Source organism: Mya arenaria, chromosome 15 (genome assembly GCF_026914265.1).
Source record: "Mya arenaria isolate MELC-2E11 chromosome 15, ASM2691426v1".
NCBI lineage: Eukaryota > Metazoa > Mollusca > Bivalvia > Myida > Myidae > Mya > Mya arenaria.
Genome location: NC_069136.1, coordinates 41,874,661 through 41,893,551, shown reverse-complemented (window position 1 = coordinate 41,893,551; position 18,891 = coordinate 41,874,661). Strand labels below are relative to the sequence as shown.

The 18,891-nt window shown below is 34.3% G+C and overlaps 2 protein-coding genes across 2 annotated transcripts; both read left to right on the top strand.

Moving 5' to 3' along the window:
- The first annotated feature begins 417 nt into the window (after positions 1–417).
- On the top strand, positions 418–1,619 carry LOC128219390 (protein GVQW3-like). Its single transcript, XM_052927200.1, has 2 exons — positions 418–822; positions 1,542–1,619. The coding sequence occupies exons 1-2, from the start codon at positions 418–420 to the stop codon at positions 1,617–1,619; spliced, it is 483 nt and encodes a 160-aa protein (XP_052783160.1).
- Positions 1,620–9,481: 7,862 nt separating this feature from the next.
- Positions 9,482–10,682, top strand: LOC128219389 (protein GVQW3-like). The gene is made up of 2 exons (XM_052927198.1): positions 9,482–9,886; positions 10,605–10,682. The coding sequence occupies exons 1-2, from the start codon at positions 9,482–9,484 to the stop codon at positions 10,680–10,682; spliced, it is 483 nt and encodes a 160-aa protein (XP_052783158.1).
- The last annotated feature ends 8,209 nt before the right edge of the window (positions 10,683–18,891 follow it).

Sequence of the window (18,891 nt, the reverse complement as noted above, 5' to 3'; positions counted from 1 at the left end):
AATTTTATTTGGCAAATTTATAAGAGATTTATATACGAGGGCATAGCCAGAAGTTCGTGGAAAAGCTTGATAAAATGAAAACAATATGCAGCATATCTTTTAAACTTTCATACAATAATAATCAGGTAATTTGAAATTAAGAATGCGAGTTTCATCGTAAAGCATGTTATAACGACAACGTAGTGATCACTAAAGAAACAGGTGGTCGCGCATTCCTCCGCAGTTGCTAAAATAACCCATGACAATATCTTGTTTTGTTGACCACTCACATTGAAACCAATAAAACGGCGCGAAGGTTTGCACATTTGACGTGACGTTAATAACGTGTGATGAAGTGAAGTTTTAAGTCAGTGCGTTTGTTTGTTTATTTCAAAGGAAACATTTTAGCTTGAACGGTATAGTTAAATTTTGTTTAAAATGACGCCAGAAGACAGATGGATAAAACGGGCAGTGATACAGTTCTGTGTGAACCTAGGGATAACTACATCGCAAACACTTAAACTGATGAATGAAGCATCGAGTGAAACTCAAGTGAAGCGAATGCTCGTTTACAAGCGGCACAAGCGGTTCAGTGAGGGGCGGGAAAGCATTTGTGACGACGTGAGGTCTGGGCGACCGGTTTCACAAACTACGGAGTGTGACGTCGAGGCCGTGAAAAACATCGTTGACGCTGATCGTCGAGTCACTCTTTCTGAAATATGCAAGATGTTGGACATGAGTTATGGGTCGGTACGGAGGATAATGAAAGACAGTTTGAAAATGAGTCGAGTGAGTGCGCGTTGGGTTCCACGGCTGCTGACAGAAGATGAGATGAGCAAAAGGGTACGGGAATCACGCCGATTCTTAGCTCGGTACTAAAAGGAAGGAAACCGTTTTCTTGAGAAGATAGTCACTTGCGATGAAACCTGACTGTTTTATTACGACCCTGAGACAAAACAGCAAAGCAGTCAATGGAAGACTACCGGTTCCCCGCCTCCGAAGAAGGCACGACCATCCTGCTCGATAGGAAAGTATATGTTCATTGTCTTCTTTGATGTGCACGGTGTTATCCTACTCCATGCAGTTCCGCAGAGCCAATCTGTGACGGTTGCTTCCTACTCGAAGGTAGTGATATAAAACAAAATTCATTTTTATCAATATTTAGGACTTGATAAAATCTGCATAAAACAATGTTTTAAAAAGTTTATGATTAAAAATATGGGATTGAATAAGTGTTAGTTTTAATTATAATATTTGATGAAGTACGCAATACGCGACAAATGTTATAAGCCTCAGTTATGTTCTCCATTTAAGGTTTTGAGGCGTGACTTGTAGAGGGCGATGGCATTTAAGAGACCACAGGCTTTGAATGATGGGTGGATTCTTCACCAGGAAAATGCATCAGCGCATAGATCGGAGGAGGCACAGACTACCGCGACACTCCAGCTTGAAGCGGAGATCCTTCCCCACCCCCCTTATTCGCCAGACCTACCACCATGCGATTTTGCCCTATTTCCGAAACTTAAATGTGAACTAAAGGTAAACGCTTCAATGACTTTCAGGCACTACATAGTGAAGCTCAGACACGCCTGTATTCTTACAAGTCAGAGTGGTTCAGTGACATTTACCGCAGTGGGTAGCGAGACATCGACGTTGTATTGCGGCGAACGACTCTTACTTTGATAAGTTATGACGTTGACGTCAGATTCTGACGTTTGAACTGCGCGGGCTATACTGATCTCATGTTAATGAAAAAGCTGTAGTTTCCTTTATATTTTATGTATCAGTTTGAAGTTTTATATGTCATTTACAGCTGAAATAGATTTTATAGCGAGGTGACGTTCGTTGAAAAATATTAAAATGTGTTGATTGTATTAAGCAATTCCACGAACTTCTGGCTATACCCTCGTATTAAGAAACTCGGAAAGCCGCCAGACCGCTAACTTGATGCCGCTAGGCCATTTCATAGCGTGGTAAGGGAATTGATATGTATTTTCCAGCCTACATTCAGCTGGATTACTATTACTATTATTATTATTATTATTATTATTATTATTATTATTATTATCATTTTCATCATCAGCAGCAGCAGCACCACCACCACCACCACCAGCAGCAGCACCACCAACACCAACACCACCATATCATCATCAGCATCATCATTATTATTATTATTATTATTATTATCGTCATCTTCATCCATTTTCCCCTACATTTCTTGAGTTGTTTTTCACTCCGAGGTGTTATTTCCCCATAAGAAGTAGATTCATTCGCTAATTCTATCCATCTGCTATTTTTTCAATTTCCATTTTTTCAACTTCCATAATATTATATTATTTTCAAACGCCCAAGACTGCTTTATGTAGAATACAAAAGCAAGATTATATATGAATAGATATTTAAATTACGTGATACAATGGAAAACGGCTACATATTTAAAACAGCAACAACAACGACAACAACACACATGCATTTAAACATATTTTGCAACAGTTATTTAAAACCCAAAACGTTTATTTTTATTAACCAATTGTTTTAAAATGTAAATTTCAGTTTCAGAATAACACTTATTATCATTTGTTTGTTGCCATAACTAACAATAAGGTACTCAAATCTCAAATAAACATATGTTTACAATGTATAATGTAAACATCACCATAGTCAAACAGGTAATCCAATATGATCATGTAAACATACGTGTATAATTATATACTGTATTGCTCACTTGATGAAGTGGAGTGTTAGCGAGGCGTGTGAATACGAACAGATCACTTGAGTGTCACTCCCCATATTCCACTCAAGTGATCATTTGAGTGTCCCTTACGGGAATGTGGTTGGAGTGTGAGTGAGAGTGGATGTTCTGAATTCGGCCCTTACAATTTCAGCATCAAAATCCAGGTTTAGATCCCAGACCGAACTTTGTCTCCTTCATTAAACTTAATTTCAGATGTTCTATAAGCCACATACATGTTCACTACTTATGACGGATAAGAACTTTCGCAAATTGATTATAAATGCGTTTTCCCAGATTTACACCCTCCTCTTGCAGATACTGCCGATGGTGAAGCTTGGGTGCACCGGGCCGGTTTTCCAGCCGTGTGGAATCAACATCTCCAGCTGAACTGGGGCCGGGAATTATATAAGACTCCTTAGCAGCATGGTGCGCTTTTGCGTATTTATTTCCAGGCTCATATACCCGGCCAGACTTCTGCGTTTAAGCTTTCCTTTCGTCATTTTTTTAAATAACGTATCACAAGTCTTCCAATGAAATCACAACTGTGACACCTTTGGAGACTAGATTTAAATTAAGGAACCATTATGTGTAGAAAGCCTTTTGGGTGATTTAAAATCAAATTAGTAAACAGGATTCTCACGGTTCATGGTTTTTAATTGGCCTTGTGGACCTTTCATTCTTTACTTTGGTAACAGTCACTTAAGTATGTAAGAAGGGGGGGAGGGGTACAGATGTGATAGTAAAGAGTGTTTAATAAGGTATATTTGTTTTTATTTTATCACCATTTTGAAGGTAATGATTGTGTTAAATCAGGGATAAGTAACAAGTTTAACACAATCACTATATCATGTTCTTTATTTCAAATAAATCTATAAATTATCTCTGGAGAATTTAGTCTGATCTCCATTTCTCAGAAAATGTAGCTGTCTAAGCGCCTATTCCATCAATAAGTATCACTGTCTTTAAATTGCTGTTGCGATACAGTTTAAATAGCAAAAGTTTTATGGCCCTGCTTGTTTGCAACTCCTCATTCATTTTTGTACAGCGAGAAAAGTAAGGGAATTCTAGAGATTTACTAGAATTATGGATTGTTTTTCTTGAGTTACACAGTACATAAGGAGGAATAAGTGTGTACACAACTCCTCATTTTATTCCTGTTTATTATTTATATATGTAACATAGATGTCACGGTACAAGACTTAGACACATGACATAAAAGAGCTCACTTTGATAAATTTTCTCAAAAAAAGATATCTTTACTGTTAAAGTAATAACTTTTACTGCATAGTAAGTAATGTCTTCTGCTCATCTTTAAGACATCATTACATGGACTGGAAACTTCCCAAGATACATTTCCACATGGCGCAGCTCATTTATATATATTGCTGATGGATTGTTTAGAATGGGACAGTTTTAATTGGACAAATTATGTTTTAATCGCCATTTTACAGAGTGCCAGCCAGTCATTGCTGTTTTTTGTATTGCTGAGGAGGACAGTCCTGCCAACATAACAGTTTGTTCAATAACAGGTAAAAAACTGGTCTCACTTAACATTTTCAACCACTGCCAGATAATGATTAAACTAACAATAAAATAGAAATTAACCATTATTGACTGTCAGATGCTACTGGTAAATGAACTGGTCTTGATGTCCTTTTCTTGAGATAATAACTATTTGCATATTACCCTGGTACTACTATTGTACATTCAATAGAAAATCGTCTTGTTTGTATCGTTAAATGGCTTTATAATGTTCCCCACTTCCTGATTCTTGAAAATTACGTGAACAAATGACAATCCTACTGCCATTTAAAGTTTGATTAAATTTCGGACAAATGTGTTTGTTTTAATTTGCCTTTTACTTAAAGTAAGGGTATATATACTGGGCAAGAAGTGCTGAATTTCATCGTGAATGACAGTGATTATCCATAGTTTGAATTTGGTTCGGACATGTTTGACAGGAATTCAAAGACATTTTTTTGTCATCATTTTCGCATACATTGGTTCATTCCAAGATAAAAAATATAACCTTTTTCAAAATGTTCAATCTGTGAGAGTGCAGCTTTAATAGACCTGTAAAGACTTGTCAATGTGAAACTAAACTCTCAATCAAACTTTGGTAAAAGATCAAATGCAGGGCTCCGTGTGCGGCATAGACTGTGTTAATTTTTATTTAATATGATGAAGAGCTAGTTAAGTTATCTTTTTTAAAAGTCTTCATTTGAAGCAAAAAAATGTTTCAATACCCTGTATGAATGTTCTTCACTGGATATTAATTGATAAAAAATATTGCTCCAGGGTGCGGAGCTACTTTTTGCTATATGTCTATATGGAAAAATCTTCTCCTCAGAAGTCAATATTGTTCCCCAATGTGCAAGGCACAATCGGTGAAAATAATTTCAGTAAAAATCACTGATTATTATTATTGTGATTATTATTAATAAACTTTTACTATTTCAGGAGACAAACAGAAACACAGAGGTGCTATATATTCCGATGGAAAAGACAATTAAAGCATCTCCCATCATTTTGGCGTGGCTCAGATCAAGAGGAGAATTTTAAGAAAGGTAATAACTGAGCAACTAAGAACATGCAAGTTGCACTGGTTAGAGTGTAAGACCCATCTCGCTTCATAAGAATAATCTGAATTGATAATCATCAATGTATTAAATCAAGAAATTGAAACGTAAGTGTCTTGTCTTTTGCAGTGTTTTTGAAATAGAATATAATTTAAAAAAAAACTAAATTATTTTTTAATATGATTGTGAATGTGTGATGTTTTCTTCTGATCATTCTCTCTCAAAAACCAGATACAAAAAACATATTTGTAGATGTTTTTGTTTTACTTGTAAATATAGTTTTAAGTTTGTAATTTAGGCAAAGCCTTTTATTCTGCTCAATACAAACTTAAATATTGTAAGAGATATGGCCCTTTGTAATTTTTAAACAAATACATGTTTCATGTTTTTGTAAGCCCATTATTTAGGGACTTTTAATATTTTCACCAGCTGCATTATAAAGTCAGACCAAAAGTGTCCAGTTAGTGTCCAAACAATAACTAAGTTAGAATCCTTTCTCAAATCAGGTGAGCGATATAGGGCCATCTCTGTGTTTGTCTGACAAAAAAACAATAATCAATCTTTGAGTTAAATTGACAAAAATTGTTGTAGAATGTTTTGTGAAGACATACAATTGGATTACTTTTGTGTCAATAGGATTAAGGTTTCTGCACATAAAAATTATTTAGAATAGCATTTGGGTCAGTCGGTTCACGTTCAATATTACTGATAGTATAAGTGGAAGCAGTGACTTAAAATTAATTACCAAACAGTTTCTGCTCAATTGCTTTGAGTTATCATACGAGTTATGAAACTTGGAATTCTAGTTCTTGGTGGCATAAATGAAAGACCTTGTTTTGTCACATTGACCTGTAATCAAGCACTAACTTCCTCTTAAAAAAATTCAGGTGATAGTTGGGCACACACTAGAAGACATAGATCACAGGTGTCCAGGCATATGAACAGACTGGAGTTTCACACTCTGCCCAACTTACTTCATCAGAGGAGCAGAAAGCTTCTCAAGATCCCGCACTGCACACTTAGATATAGTCTTTGACGACAACAAGGGGATGAAAGTACAGAGAGGTCCAATTGAAATCAATTCTGTGCTGTGTCATTTCTTCATTCTGGAAGTCGATGGACATGATTTATCATGGCATCAAGTGTGCAGTTTGTCGACCATCAGCAGTCTTATTCACCAGTTGTGCAACTTGAGCTGGTAGCTTTATTGCTTGAAGCCACTGCATAAGAGGGGGAAGGTGCAGGCTCATCAAAAAGTCTCAAAAGTTGAAACTAGGAAAAGAAGTTTGTCAAGAGTGTGAATCTATTTGCTTTGAAAACAATCGTTACAATGATTTGGTTTTCTTTGAAACTTGATACATACTATGTGTATGTTGAATGAATTGAGATGCTTAAATAAAGAACCGCTATTCAAATATCAGGAAACTTCATTTTTCATACTAAAGGGTAAATGATGTCGCCATTTCCTGTATGTATTGAAATAAGATATGTTTCCACAATTAATATTTTTAGGGAATTTTTCTCAACCTAATGAATGAGATTAAATTGTACAGGGTTATATGAGCTTAATATGTGTTTTCTGTTTCTTTAAAATTGGTGAAAAATTGTCAGAAGATAATTAGACCAGTATCCATTACTGCAATCATACAATCAAATATACAGGGACAAACCCACTGGGCATATAACATAATTAAACCCTGTTAAGGGGCACGAGGCAAACAGAGTTACTTTCAAACGTTAAAGCTGCACTCTCACATTTTGGAAGTTTTGACAACTTTTCTCATTTTATGTCTTGGATTGGAACCATCCAATTTTTGCGAAAAAATAAATGGCAGATTTTTCTATTTAAGTTAAAACATTGATGTTTTATGCACTTTTCTTAAACCGTTAGTAACATTAATTTTCGAACGGAAATATGAAATCTGTGATCTGATCTTTTGTCAGCAATCTTTTATCATTGGTTTGCAGATAATTACGCAAAAAAATTGCTCATTCCAAAACAAAAAAAAAAGTTGTGAAAACGGTATATCTGTGGGAGTGCAGCTCTAAATTTTTAATTTCTTGATTTTACTACTGTATTAGAAATTACAGGGGTTGGGGCATATTTTTAGTGATTTTATTGCTTTTTTATGATTCATACTGTATGATAGAGTCATACTTTATTCCTTAGGGCATAACTTACAAATAGACAAAACTGGAAAATGGTCATATCAAAAGGTCAAAGATAATGCAAGTTGAACAATCATATTGTTCATGGCTTGTATTTTTGGTATATTTTGTTGCATATGCTATAGAAAAGTTTGAAAGTTAAAAATAAATTCATAGTTGAAATGATGGCTTTGAATGGTATTGTCAGATGAGAAACGGCACTATTAAGAAATAGGTATAATGGTACTTTATTTATTTTGATCAATTTTAGATATTGTATGAAAATTATTATCTTATTTAGTACATGAGACCTTTTAAACAGTTATTGACAATATAACAATGTGTATATGAAGCTTTAGATCAACACGTAAAGCTGCACTCTTACAGATTGTCAGTTAAGACACAAAATTGTCTCAAAATCTGCTGATTTGGTTATCATTCCTTTAATTAAGTCATATTAGATCATTCACAATAGAACCAATCAGAAATGTTTGGTAAAACTGCCGAAAATTTCATTTACATTAAATTGTTCGTAATGCTTTTAGCCATAAAACATTTTTTTTTTAACATAAATATGATAAACTGCAATCTGATCTTTTTTCAGCAGTCTTATATCACTTAAAATTGGGTCTAGACATTTATGCAAAAAAATTGTCCATTTATAGACAAACAATAAAAGAGTACCGGTAAACGATCAATCGGTGAGATTGCAGCTTTAAATACACCTTTTAAAACCGCTGTAAAATTCCAATCTTTGCCTAAATCTTTAAAGCTAGCATACTGTTTAATTGACAACCATACTTATTGTTTAAAAGTGTCATGATATCTTTGTACAATGTTTTTATGTAATTCATTAAAGAAGTCAAAACAAATTTGTTTATCTTGTAAGTTGTTTTCTATTGTTTAAATGACCCAGACAAAAATGGGAACGTCAGTGCTAATTCTTTTACTATTAACATCCCATGAAGTTTCTATTGGTGTAGCAGCAAGGATGTGTTATATTAAGGATGCATCATTTAAACCAAATTATACATGCATATGCACAAAATACAGGCGTGTAGCCGCCTATATGTGAATACGCGGCTGAATCCACATGATTCTGACAAAAAAATCAACCAAAGTTGCAGTATGCGAACTTGACTACATGAATCTAAAACTGGTTATTTTCCAGTACTAAATTATGCACATCGGAACGCCCAGAAAGCACAAGATTGCACCATGGTTTCCAAAATTGTCAAGTTTGCCCCGAACCCCCCAGCACATTTATGAATCCACATGAATAGAGGGGTAGCTACGCCCCTGACATAATTGAAATCATAGTGTGGCTAAACAACACTTGTATGTTTATCCTACGCAGTGATCTCCCATGGAAATGCAATCGTCAAAGTATCTGAAGGGATTGTTTATATGGACTACATTTGAAATGCACCAAGTGTTTAAAAAAGTTGATTTCAGTCACGAAGAGAATCAACCATACCCCACACTTGTTGGAGTAAGATGAAATGTCCACTTTCCGCGAGAAAGAAAGTACATTGAAAATGTTCATTTGATTCAAGTGACTATTTTTTATAAATATGTTGCAATACATAAAATACGTTATTTTTATAATTGTTTACCCATGTTGAATTTTATTTGGCAAATTTATAAGAGATTTATATACGAGGGCATAGCCAGAAGTTCGTGGAAAAGCTTGATAAAATGAAAACAATATGCAGCATATCTTTTAAACTTTCATACAATAATAATCAGGTAATTTGAAATTAAGAATGCGAGTTTCATCGTAAAGCATGTTATAACGACAACGTAGTGATCACTATGGAAACAGGTGGTCGCGCATTCCTCCGCAGTTGCTAAAATAACCCATGACAATATCTTGTTTTGTTGACCACTCACATTGAAACCAATAAAACGGCGCGAAGGTTTGCACATTTGACGTGACGTTAATAACGTGTGATGAAGTGAAGTTTTAAGTCAGTGCGTTTGTTTGTTTATTTCAAAGGAAACATTTTAGCTTGAACGGTATAGTTAAATTTTGTTTAAAATGACGCCAGAAGACAGATTGATAAAACGGGCAGTGATACAGTTCTGTGTGAACCTAGGGAAAACTACATCGCAAACACTTAAACTGATGAATGAAGCATCGAGTGAAACTCAAGTGAAGCGAATGCTCGTTTACAAGCGGCACAAGCGGTTCAGTGAGGGGCGGGAAAGCATTTGTGACGACGTGAGGTCTGGGCGACCGGTTTCACAAACTACGGAGTGTGACGTCGAGGCCGTGAAAAACATCGTTGACGCTGATCGTCGAGTCACTCTTTCTGAAATATGCAAGATGTTGGACATGAGTTATGGGTCGGTACGGAGGATAATGAAAGACAGTTTGAAAATGAGTCGAGTGAGTGCGCGTTGGGTTCCACGGCTGCTGACAGAAGATGAGATGAGCAAAAGGGTACGGGAATCACGCCGATTCTTAGCTCGGTACTAAAAGGAAGGAAACCGTTTTCTTGAGAAGATAGTCACTTGCGATGAAACCTGACTGTTTTATTACGACCCTGAGACAAAACAGCAAAGCAGTCAATGGAAGACTACCGGTTCCCCGCCTCCGAAGAAGGCACGACCATCCTGCTCGATAGGAAAGTATATGTTCATTGTCTTCTTTGATGTGCACGGTGTTATCCTACTCCATGCAGTTCCGCAGAGCCAATCTGTGACGGTTGCTTCCTACTCGAAGGTAGTGATATAAAACAAAATTCATTTTATCAATATTTAGGACTTGATAAAATCTGCATAAAACAATGTTTTAAAAAGTTTATGATTAAAAATATGGGATTGAATAAGTGTTAGTTTTAATTATAATATTTGATGAAGTACGCAATACGCGACAAATGTTATAAGCCTCAGTTATGTTCTCCATTTAAGGTTTTGAGGCGTGACTTGTAGAGGGCGATGGCATTTAAGAGACCACAGGCTTTGAATGATGGGTGGATTCTTCACCAGGAAAATGCATCAGCGCATAGATCGGAGGAGGCACAGACTACCGCGACACTCCAGCTTGAAGCGGAGATCCTTCCCCACCCCCCTTATTCGCCAGACCTACCACCATGCGATTTTGCCCTATTTCCGAAACTTAAATGTGAACTAAAGGTAAACGCTTCAATGACTTTCAGGCACTACATAGTGAAGCTCAGACACGCCTGTATTCTTACAAGTCAGAGTGGTTCAGTGACATTTACCGCAGTGGGTAGCGAGACATCGACGTTGTATTGCGGCGAACGGCTCTTACTTTGATAAGTTATGACGTTGACGTCAGATTCTGACGTTTGAACTGCGCGGGCTATACTGATCTCATGTTAATGAAAAAGCTGTAGTTTCCTTTATATTTTATGTATCAGTTTGAAGTTTTATATGTCATTTACAGCTGAAATAGATTTTATAGCGAGCTGACGTTCGTTGAAAAATATTAAAATGTGTTGATTGTATTAAGCAATTCCACGAACTTCTGGCTATACCCTCGTATTAAGAAACTCGGAAAGTATGTGAATGGTTTGGACCGGCTTCCTCAGCCGCTAAAGAGGATATGATGATGACATACTTTTTTTAAATCTTTCGAATATGAGTTTTTGAGTGAATATAAGCGAAGCGTTAAGGGTTTTAAAAATGCATCTTTTACTTGGATTTCATAGATTGTTATTACGAAATAAAGTATGGCGTATCAAACGAAGTGTTAAAGCTAAGCTATTGATGGCTGAAACCCTTCAATAAATGTTGATATGTGCTAACATATAGTCTTTGAAGTCCAATATTTGGAAATGCGTTACTAACCCGATTCAACAAAAGGCTGTTGCACAATCAGTTGATTGACATAATCACATGATAAACCAATAACTTCCATTAAGGTTAAAATATTCAACACCTTAGTATGAGTCCCTGTGGGCGAGTGGATAAGCGATCCGTTTTTTATTCTATGTGTTATCTGCACCCCTATGTGCTTGCTCCCAACTTGAACAAGATTCATTTTTAATACTTCAATCGTTTTTTAAAAATGCAATTGAAGTATAAAAGAAAATCAACCTGGTTACTATTATTTCTGCAATTTCAGTACCAAGGAGTAAAATAAATATACATGTAAGTGTTTTCAGATGCATTACGAGAAAAATATGTTTGGTGTAAAAACATGAGAGAGTCTCTTTAAACGGAAAAGTTTTGGCAGTTACTCAGTCAGTCAGATGGTGATAAATATAATGCATAGCATCATCGCTCTGGAGTACGAGAACGTTGTATACAGAGTATTTTTACTGAACATGCGTCTGTTTATGTTGATGTCATAAAAGGTTTAAACTGTTTAAAGGAACTATATCATTATGAAACAACAAATCTGATTACAGATATCAGTGGCAGATCCAGGAATTGACTTAAGAAGGGGTACGTGAAACTCATGGGCTTAATCGTTCCACATCCGTCCCTCCCTCAGAACAGAAATTGAATGGCTTATAATGTTAGACCGGGGTGGGGGTTAGACCCCCTAATTTATAGTCCGAAATAGTGCATTTTTATCTTAATATTGTATTTTTCCCGATATTGACTGAGAACATATTATAAACGGACGATTCAAAGGGGTAGGGGACGGCGCGCGCTGGGACCGATCCCCCCCAACCCCCCTTGAATCTGCAATTGAGTACATGCATTAAAACCGTCTCCGTAGCCTATTGGTTAAGACGTTATATACCCTTCATTCAATTGACTTAATACTTCACACAATTGTTCAGGACCATCAGCCAATGAGGTTACATACTCCATATCTTTAATACAAGTTATGGCCCCTGATTGACTTAGGTTAAAGTTTTAGGCAAGTAAAATTTAAGGGGAAGTTGGAATTTAATAAAAAAAATCTTCCATGGGTCACAATGAACCCAATGAACAATGTTCTTTAATCATGAGCTAACTGTTCAAGCGTTAACAGACACATTCGTATGCATACGAAACTTGTATTGTTTTTACAAGCACAGAACTTGTATTTAGCATTTACAGTTTCTATATAATTCAACTGAAAGTTACCATAATATATCAAATATTAAGTCACCATTCACTAGCGGATTGGGGAGGGGGTGCAGTTGGCGTGCGCTCCCTCTAAAATCGTCCAAGTTTACTTTTTGTGTCAATATATGAGAAGAAAATAATAAAATATACACATAATGCATCATTTCCGACTACAAAGTGTTAAAAAATTCTTGATTGAGTAACCCTCAATCCTCCTGCAAACGCCCCTAAGTAACGCCCCCTTCTAACGAGAATTCCTGGATCCAACCCTGGTCATTATATATTTTGTTTATCAAACGGTACAGAGACCAAGTGACTGAATCTGACTTGCATTTAATGAATGAGATGGTCTGTAAAAGATTTCCGATGAATATCCTATGACATTTGCAGTCCTCCCGTTTCGACTGGTCATTGTTTGTGGATTTATTATACACAATTATAAAAAATACTATTACCAAGTTGTCTCTTAAGGTTACGGGAGCCTTCACTGTCAAAAGTAAGATATATATAATTTGTCCCCCTAATGCCCTAAAATATGGATGGTCCCCTTAATGCCTCAAAAATAATATTATATATACACTGGTCTCCATAAACCCTTCTACATATATACCTGTCCCCTTAAAACCTGCAACATACTTACAAATTATTAAGGAGACCGCAAATTACGTATATTTTTTGTTAATTAATTTAAGAAGCCTAAATTTTGTACTCATAATAAATGATCATTTCAATACTAAATTATTAACAAAAAAGCAAAATAAAGTATAAAACAAACAATATACAAATTGTCTCCTTAATGCCGTAAAAAATATACGGTCTCCTTAATGCCCTAAGTAGATATATATATATATATATATATATATATATATATATATATATATATATATATATATATATATATATATATTGCAGTTTAAACAGTCTTGCTGTTAAGCTAGCTTTTATAGCAACATGGTATTGATTGCGTATAGGGTTCAGGCATACATTCTTACTTACACTTAATATTGAAAGATAAGCTTGTAAGATGTTAGATAAGCTTGTTGTCTAAAAAGCACAAGCCTGAAACACTTAAAATATTAAAGGCTGTATTGTTTGTTTTTTCAGTGGAAGCTGAGGTCACTTCCCTCGGTTTAGGCGTCTGATGGAGGACATCCTCTCAGAGTTGCCAGAAACCGAGGTGGTTGGAGATGTCGGGAGAAACCGTAAGTGTCTTTGAGCATTGTTTAACAGTTTCATGTAATATGTCATTCATTGGACCATACTAGCATATATTTTTTAAATAGTTACTCAATAAAACCATTTTTGAATTGTATCTTGTAATTAACAACTTAGTTAATGTTTTAGCTGCAAAACACACTTGAGAAATTCAAAAAATGATTTGTTTATGTTTTCAGAGTCATTTGAGGTCTCAATTAATGGACAGCTGGTGTTCTCAAAACTAAAGACATATGGGTTCCCCAAAGTTCATAAATAATAAAAATAATTATAATAATAATAATAAAATCTCACAGATATAGAATAAACAGAAATAGTTATGTTCAGTCATCAATGAAAACTTCAGGGACAAGCTCAGATAAACTGAATGTATAAACACCATCAACAGACCACACACTCAAAGCTTTCAAGTCAGCTGACAGAACTCCTCAGGCATTTTCCTTCGAAAACAACCAAATATGCATATGGATGGTTTACAATGTCAAAAATGTTCACATTTAACAACGCTGCAAGTAGATCACATACTAATATCAAATTAGCAGTTAAACCTAAAAACTTTACTTCAAGGAATCTTAATTTAATTATGCAATAATACACTGGGAATTTGCATTTAGTAATACAAATAACACTCTATTTACTGAGCTTACAAGCCAGGATAACATGTATACTCTCTGTTTGTATAGTTATTCAACAAATAGCCAAGCAATAGAAAATGCCATCAAATTAAAGTCATCTGGGTATAAACCAACTTCAGTGTTCAGTGGTACCTGTTATGTATTTTCTTGTTATTTAGGATACTAAGAACAACAACACAAGGGCCCAAACCCCTGCCAAATAGTGTATAATTGGAAGTCAATGGTAATAATCACAAATAGTGAAGTGTATTATTTAATTTTAGATCATGAAGGCATCCCAAAGGGTTGAGTTGAAGTTGGTTTCTATATTTGGAAATGTCTGGAAATTACAGATTCAAAGTCAGGAGTATACAGCATAATAAGTGATATGTGTTTTATATTTTTGGATAATAAGGGGAGTCCAGAGAGCAGCAAAATGGGAGACATGCCAGGAAATAGTTGATTCAAAGTCAGGAGTATTAACCATAATCAGTCATTTGATCTTAATTTTCTGATAATAAAAGCAATTCAGAGGGCTGCCCAAGGGAAGAAATGCCAGGAAATAGTTGATGCAAAGTCAGAGGTATTAACCATAATCAGTCATTTGATCTTAATTTTCAGATAATAAAATAATTTCATAGGGCTGCCCAAGGGGAGAAATGCCAGGAAATAGTTGATGCAAAGTCAGAGGTATTAACCATAATCAGTCATTTGATCTTAATATTCTGATAATAAAAAAAATTCAGAGGGCTGCCCAAGGGGAGAAATGCCAGGAAATAGTTGATGCAAAGTCAGAGGTATTAACCATAATCAGTCATTTGATCTTAATTTTCAGATAATAAAATAAATTCATAGGGCTGCCCAAGGGGAGAGATGCCAGGAAATAGTTGATGCAAAGTCAGGAGCATTAACCATAATCAGTCATTTGTCTTTACTTTCAGATAATAAATTAAATCCAGAGGGCTGCCCAATAGGAAAAATGCTAGAAAATAGTTGAATTGAAGTAATAACTATTAACCTTAATTATAGATATATATTCTTTATTTTCAGATTATTAAGGAAATCCAGCGGGCTTCACAAGGGGAGAAATGTCAGGAAATAACGGATTCCGAGTCCCCCTGGTGTATCTTACTCTAATCCTGTGTGCCTACTACACAAACGCCTAGCCTGTAATTAACAGAAACACACGAACACTGAAATATACCAGTGGTTTTACCGTTTAGATGACAGACTACAAGGAGGATGGTTGGACACATCAGCATTAATTGTTTACTAAAATATCAGTCAAGTAAATTGAAGCATGCTAATGCATGGGAAAAAAACATAACATGAAAATACCTTTTTGATGTTTTAAATGACTTTTGAATAAACTAGTGATGTAAGAGGAAGTTTTAACAAATGTATGGAATGTTGTGTACAGAAATACTTTATAGCATACATTTTTACTTATTTGAATTACATCAAACTCCAGATTAATATACATCAGCATGGGGACCTGTGTTTCCCACATCATTTGTGTGTAACTGTTGCCCGTATCATTCAAGCGCTCACCCTAAAGGTCAAGATTACAATTATAAGCCATTTGGTTCTCATCAGACAAGACAAAATCGGAGTCATTTGACAGTATCCTGTGACTGCCATTGTCAATTTTATTTTTCACAAATAGCATTCATTTTAGTACCACATAAATTGTGTTAAATAACTGTTGTGTTTTTGAGATGATGTGTTTCTCCTTTTTACAGGCCTTGTAAGTGTGTTAGGGATATTTCAAATCCAAAATTTCAGTTAAATACTATACAAGCGCATGAGGAAACTTAGCTAAACAATTGAAGCTATTTTTCTGATTAATATTTTTGATAAATATTTTTGATGTTAGTATTTGAGTGTTTGTCAGGGATTCAAATATTTCCTTTTTTAAAGTATTTATATTATACAGAAGATATATACGTTCATGTTGCAATTACATTGTGTTGTTCATATACATTTAAATACATGTATATATTTTGTTTTCAATAATTATACATTGGTTTCATACCTTATTATTGTAAATTCCTTTTCTTTATAGACCACCTTTTCAGGTTTGATTCAATATTAATATATTATTTTTGATATTTGTTATTATGATGTGTTTAAAAGTGATGTATAACTATCAAAGTTGCATTTAATAAATGTTTTATGTAAGAAAATCAAATGTAAAGAGAAAAGATTTATGATTTATCATTCTCAAACATTTCTGTGCAATTAAACGGGTGTCTGTTGAAACTTTCTACTTCAATGATTGTTTCTGTAGTTTTTCATATAAATATTGAGGTTTTTCAAAGATTGATTCAATATGAAAAATAACTGTTTTGATAAATTACTGTAATTGCCAAATATTTAATCAGTAAAAGTGTACTTGCCGTTGAAGGGTCGGTCTCACACAAAGGGTTCATGTTGGCACGTGTTTCTGTTTCGAAATTCGACCATGCATGTATTAAGTTGTTTTAGATAATTTGTAATGATTTTCAAACCAACATTCTTTTTTAGTGGTCTATTTTATATTGTGTAAACTACATGTTCCCTCAAATGGGGTCAGTCACTATTTATATTTACCGCATCACCTGATTAAAATCAATAACTGCTGACAGCTGATTTTTTAAATTAAATGTTCAGGTAAACATAAGCCTTCTAATTGGACAAAATATAACGTTGACCACTTATCATGAACAAACACTTGCATTTAGCAATTTAGGCCTAAAATTAGGCTAGCCTTCCCCGCATTGTGCAAAACTATGGATTACAAATGAACTTATAATAATGTATTCAAAATAGTTTCAAAAATATTTGAAATAATTGACCATTTCTAGCCGAAAAGACAAGATACTTAAAGTAACACTCTTATTCAAAATCAATACATACACATGTATAACAAACAAAATTTTGAGTGACGAACCTTTAACTTATTACTTATAAATGCATTTATGATAAGTATTTATTACGGATGACCAGATTGAAACTGTATATTAAATAGATTGATACCCCAAAATTTTAAATGATTATTGAGTGCTAAAATATATATAGTGTGATCTACTACCATATCATAAGGTAGAAATACTGTGTTTTCTGCACCATTATTTCAAATTAACTCAGCATCTTTCATAACAATCATTGTTTTTGACATGTATTCATCGTTATTTGGTTTATTAAAACAATATTATTAATCGTGGTAAATGTCATTTTTTTCTCAACTTGAATCATTATGAAAGATGACATAATTTTCCATGTTGTTGAATGGTTATCGTTATGGTTTATCCTTGCGAAATTCGAAATACTGTAGTTAACACATTTCATTTTATGATGCCTTATGTGTATTGAAAATAAAACTGTAAGCAGTTATTACTTTATCTATAACATTTGTGTTGAACCATCTACACTATTTATTATGTAACGATGCACTCATATTCACCAATAAGGAGTACCACAATTAATACGAGTTTTACCAAAAATATATCGAAAACAATGGATTTTTTTTATTTCTATGTTAAATTTGAAAGAAAGGTGCATACAACTGGATACATATACCTTATAATACGATTGTTGATCGCCGTTTTATCTTCTAGGACCCACCAATCATTTGAAATGTGTACAGTTTTAGCTATTAAGTACATGGTTTCCATCTTGTATCAGTAATTGATATTTCCATTTATAAATGCAATATTAAGTAAGTAGTTACTGGTTTATCACTCAAGATGTATGTTTGTTATACTGATTTCAAATACAGTACAATTTTAAGCTCTACCCTGACAAAAGTATTTTGTTATGATACTAGTTTGTCCGTTGTCCCTCTGGTATTGTCAGTTTGTCAGCTCATGTGTTTTTATTTGAAAAAAATGAGATCTATTCTTGCTCATCATGGCGTCCGCGTTGGCATCTCATCTTGGTTAACGTGTTGCATTTAATATCCCCTAAGTCAATATTCTGATCAAACACATCGCATATTGCATCGAATCTGTAGATAAGTGTTTCAATTCATCCAACGTTTTAGTTTAAACGTATTTATTGAGGAAAATAACACAAGACAACATATATACATCAATGAAAAACAAAGAATTTGATCGAAAGCATAGCTTATATAGATCATTTTTGTATGCATGTATACTTTACGAATCAGAAAAAGGTTGTCGCACAAAATATCATTTATTATATTTACCAAGAAGATGAATATGTCTAAAATAAATGTAGAAGAATAATGCTATTATGAAATTTAAGTATTGTAATAAATCAAACATAGAGCAAGTTTTAAGTTGAGCGGTACTACAAATGAATATTGCTATAGTAAAATGTAAATATTTTAGTAAGTCAAACATATAGATAAAATGTGTTAAGCGCTCATAATACAAAATCATTAGAAACAGTAGAAGATTATGGGAATGATGTGTCTCAAGGTAAACAGATTAGATGAATTTCAACGCACACATAAGCTGTTTAGAGAGTTAGTACTCAAAGAAACCTCTTGGTAGAATCAATGTATGATTAAACAATAGAAAAAAGCTGCGAGTTGACGGGATCGGTAAATCGAGCGTTACCCTTTAGCAATAAGTCGAGCGTG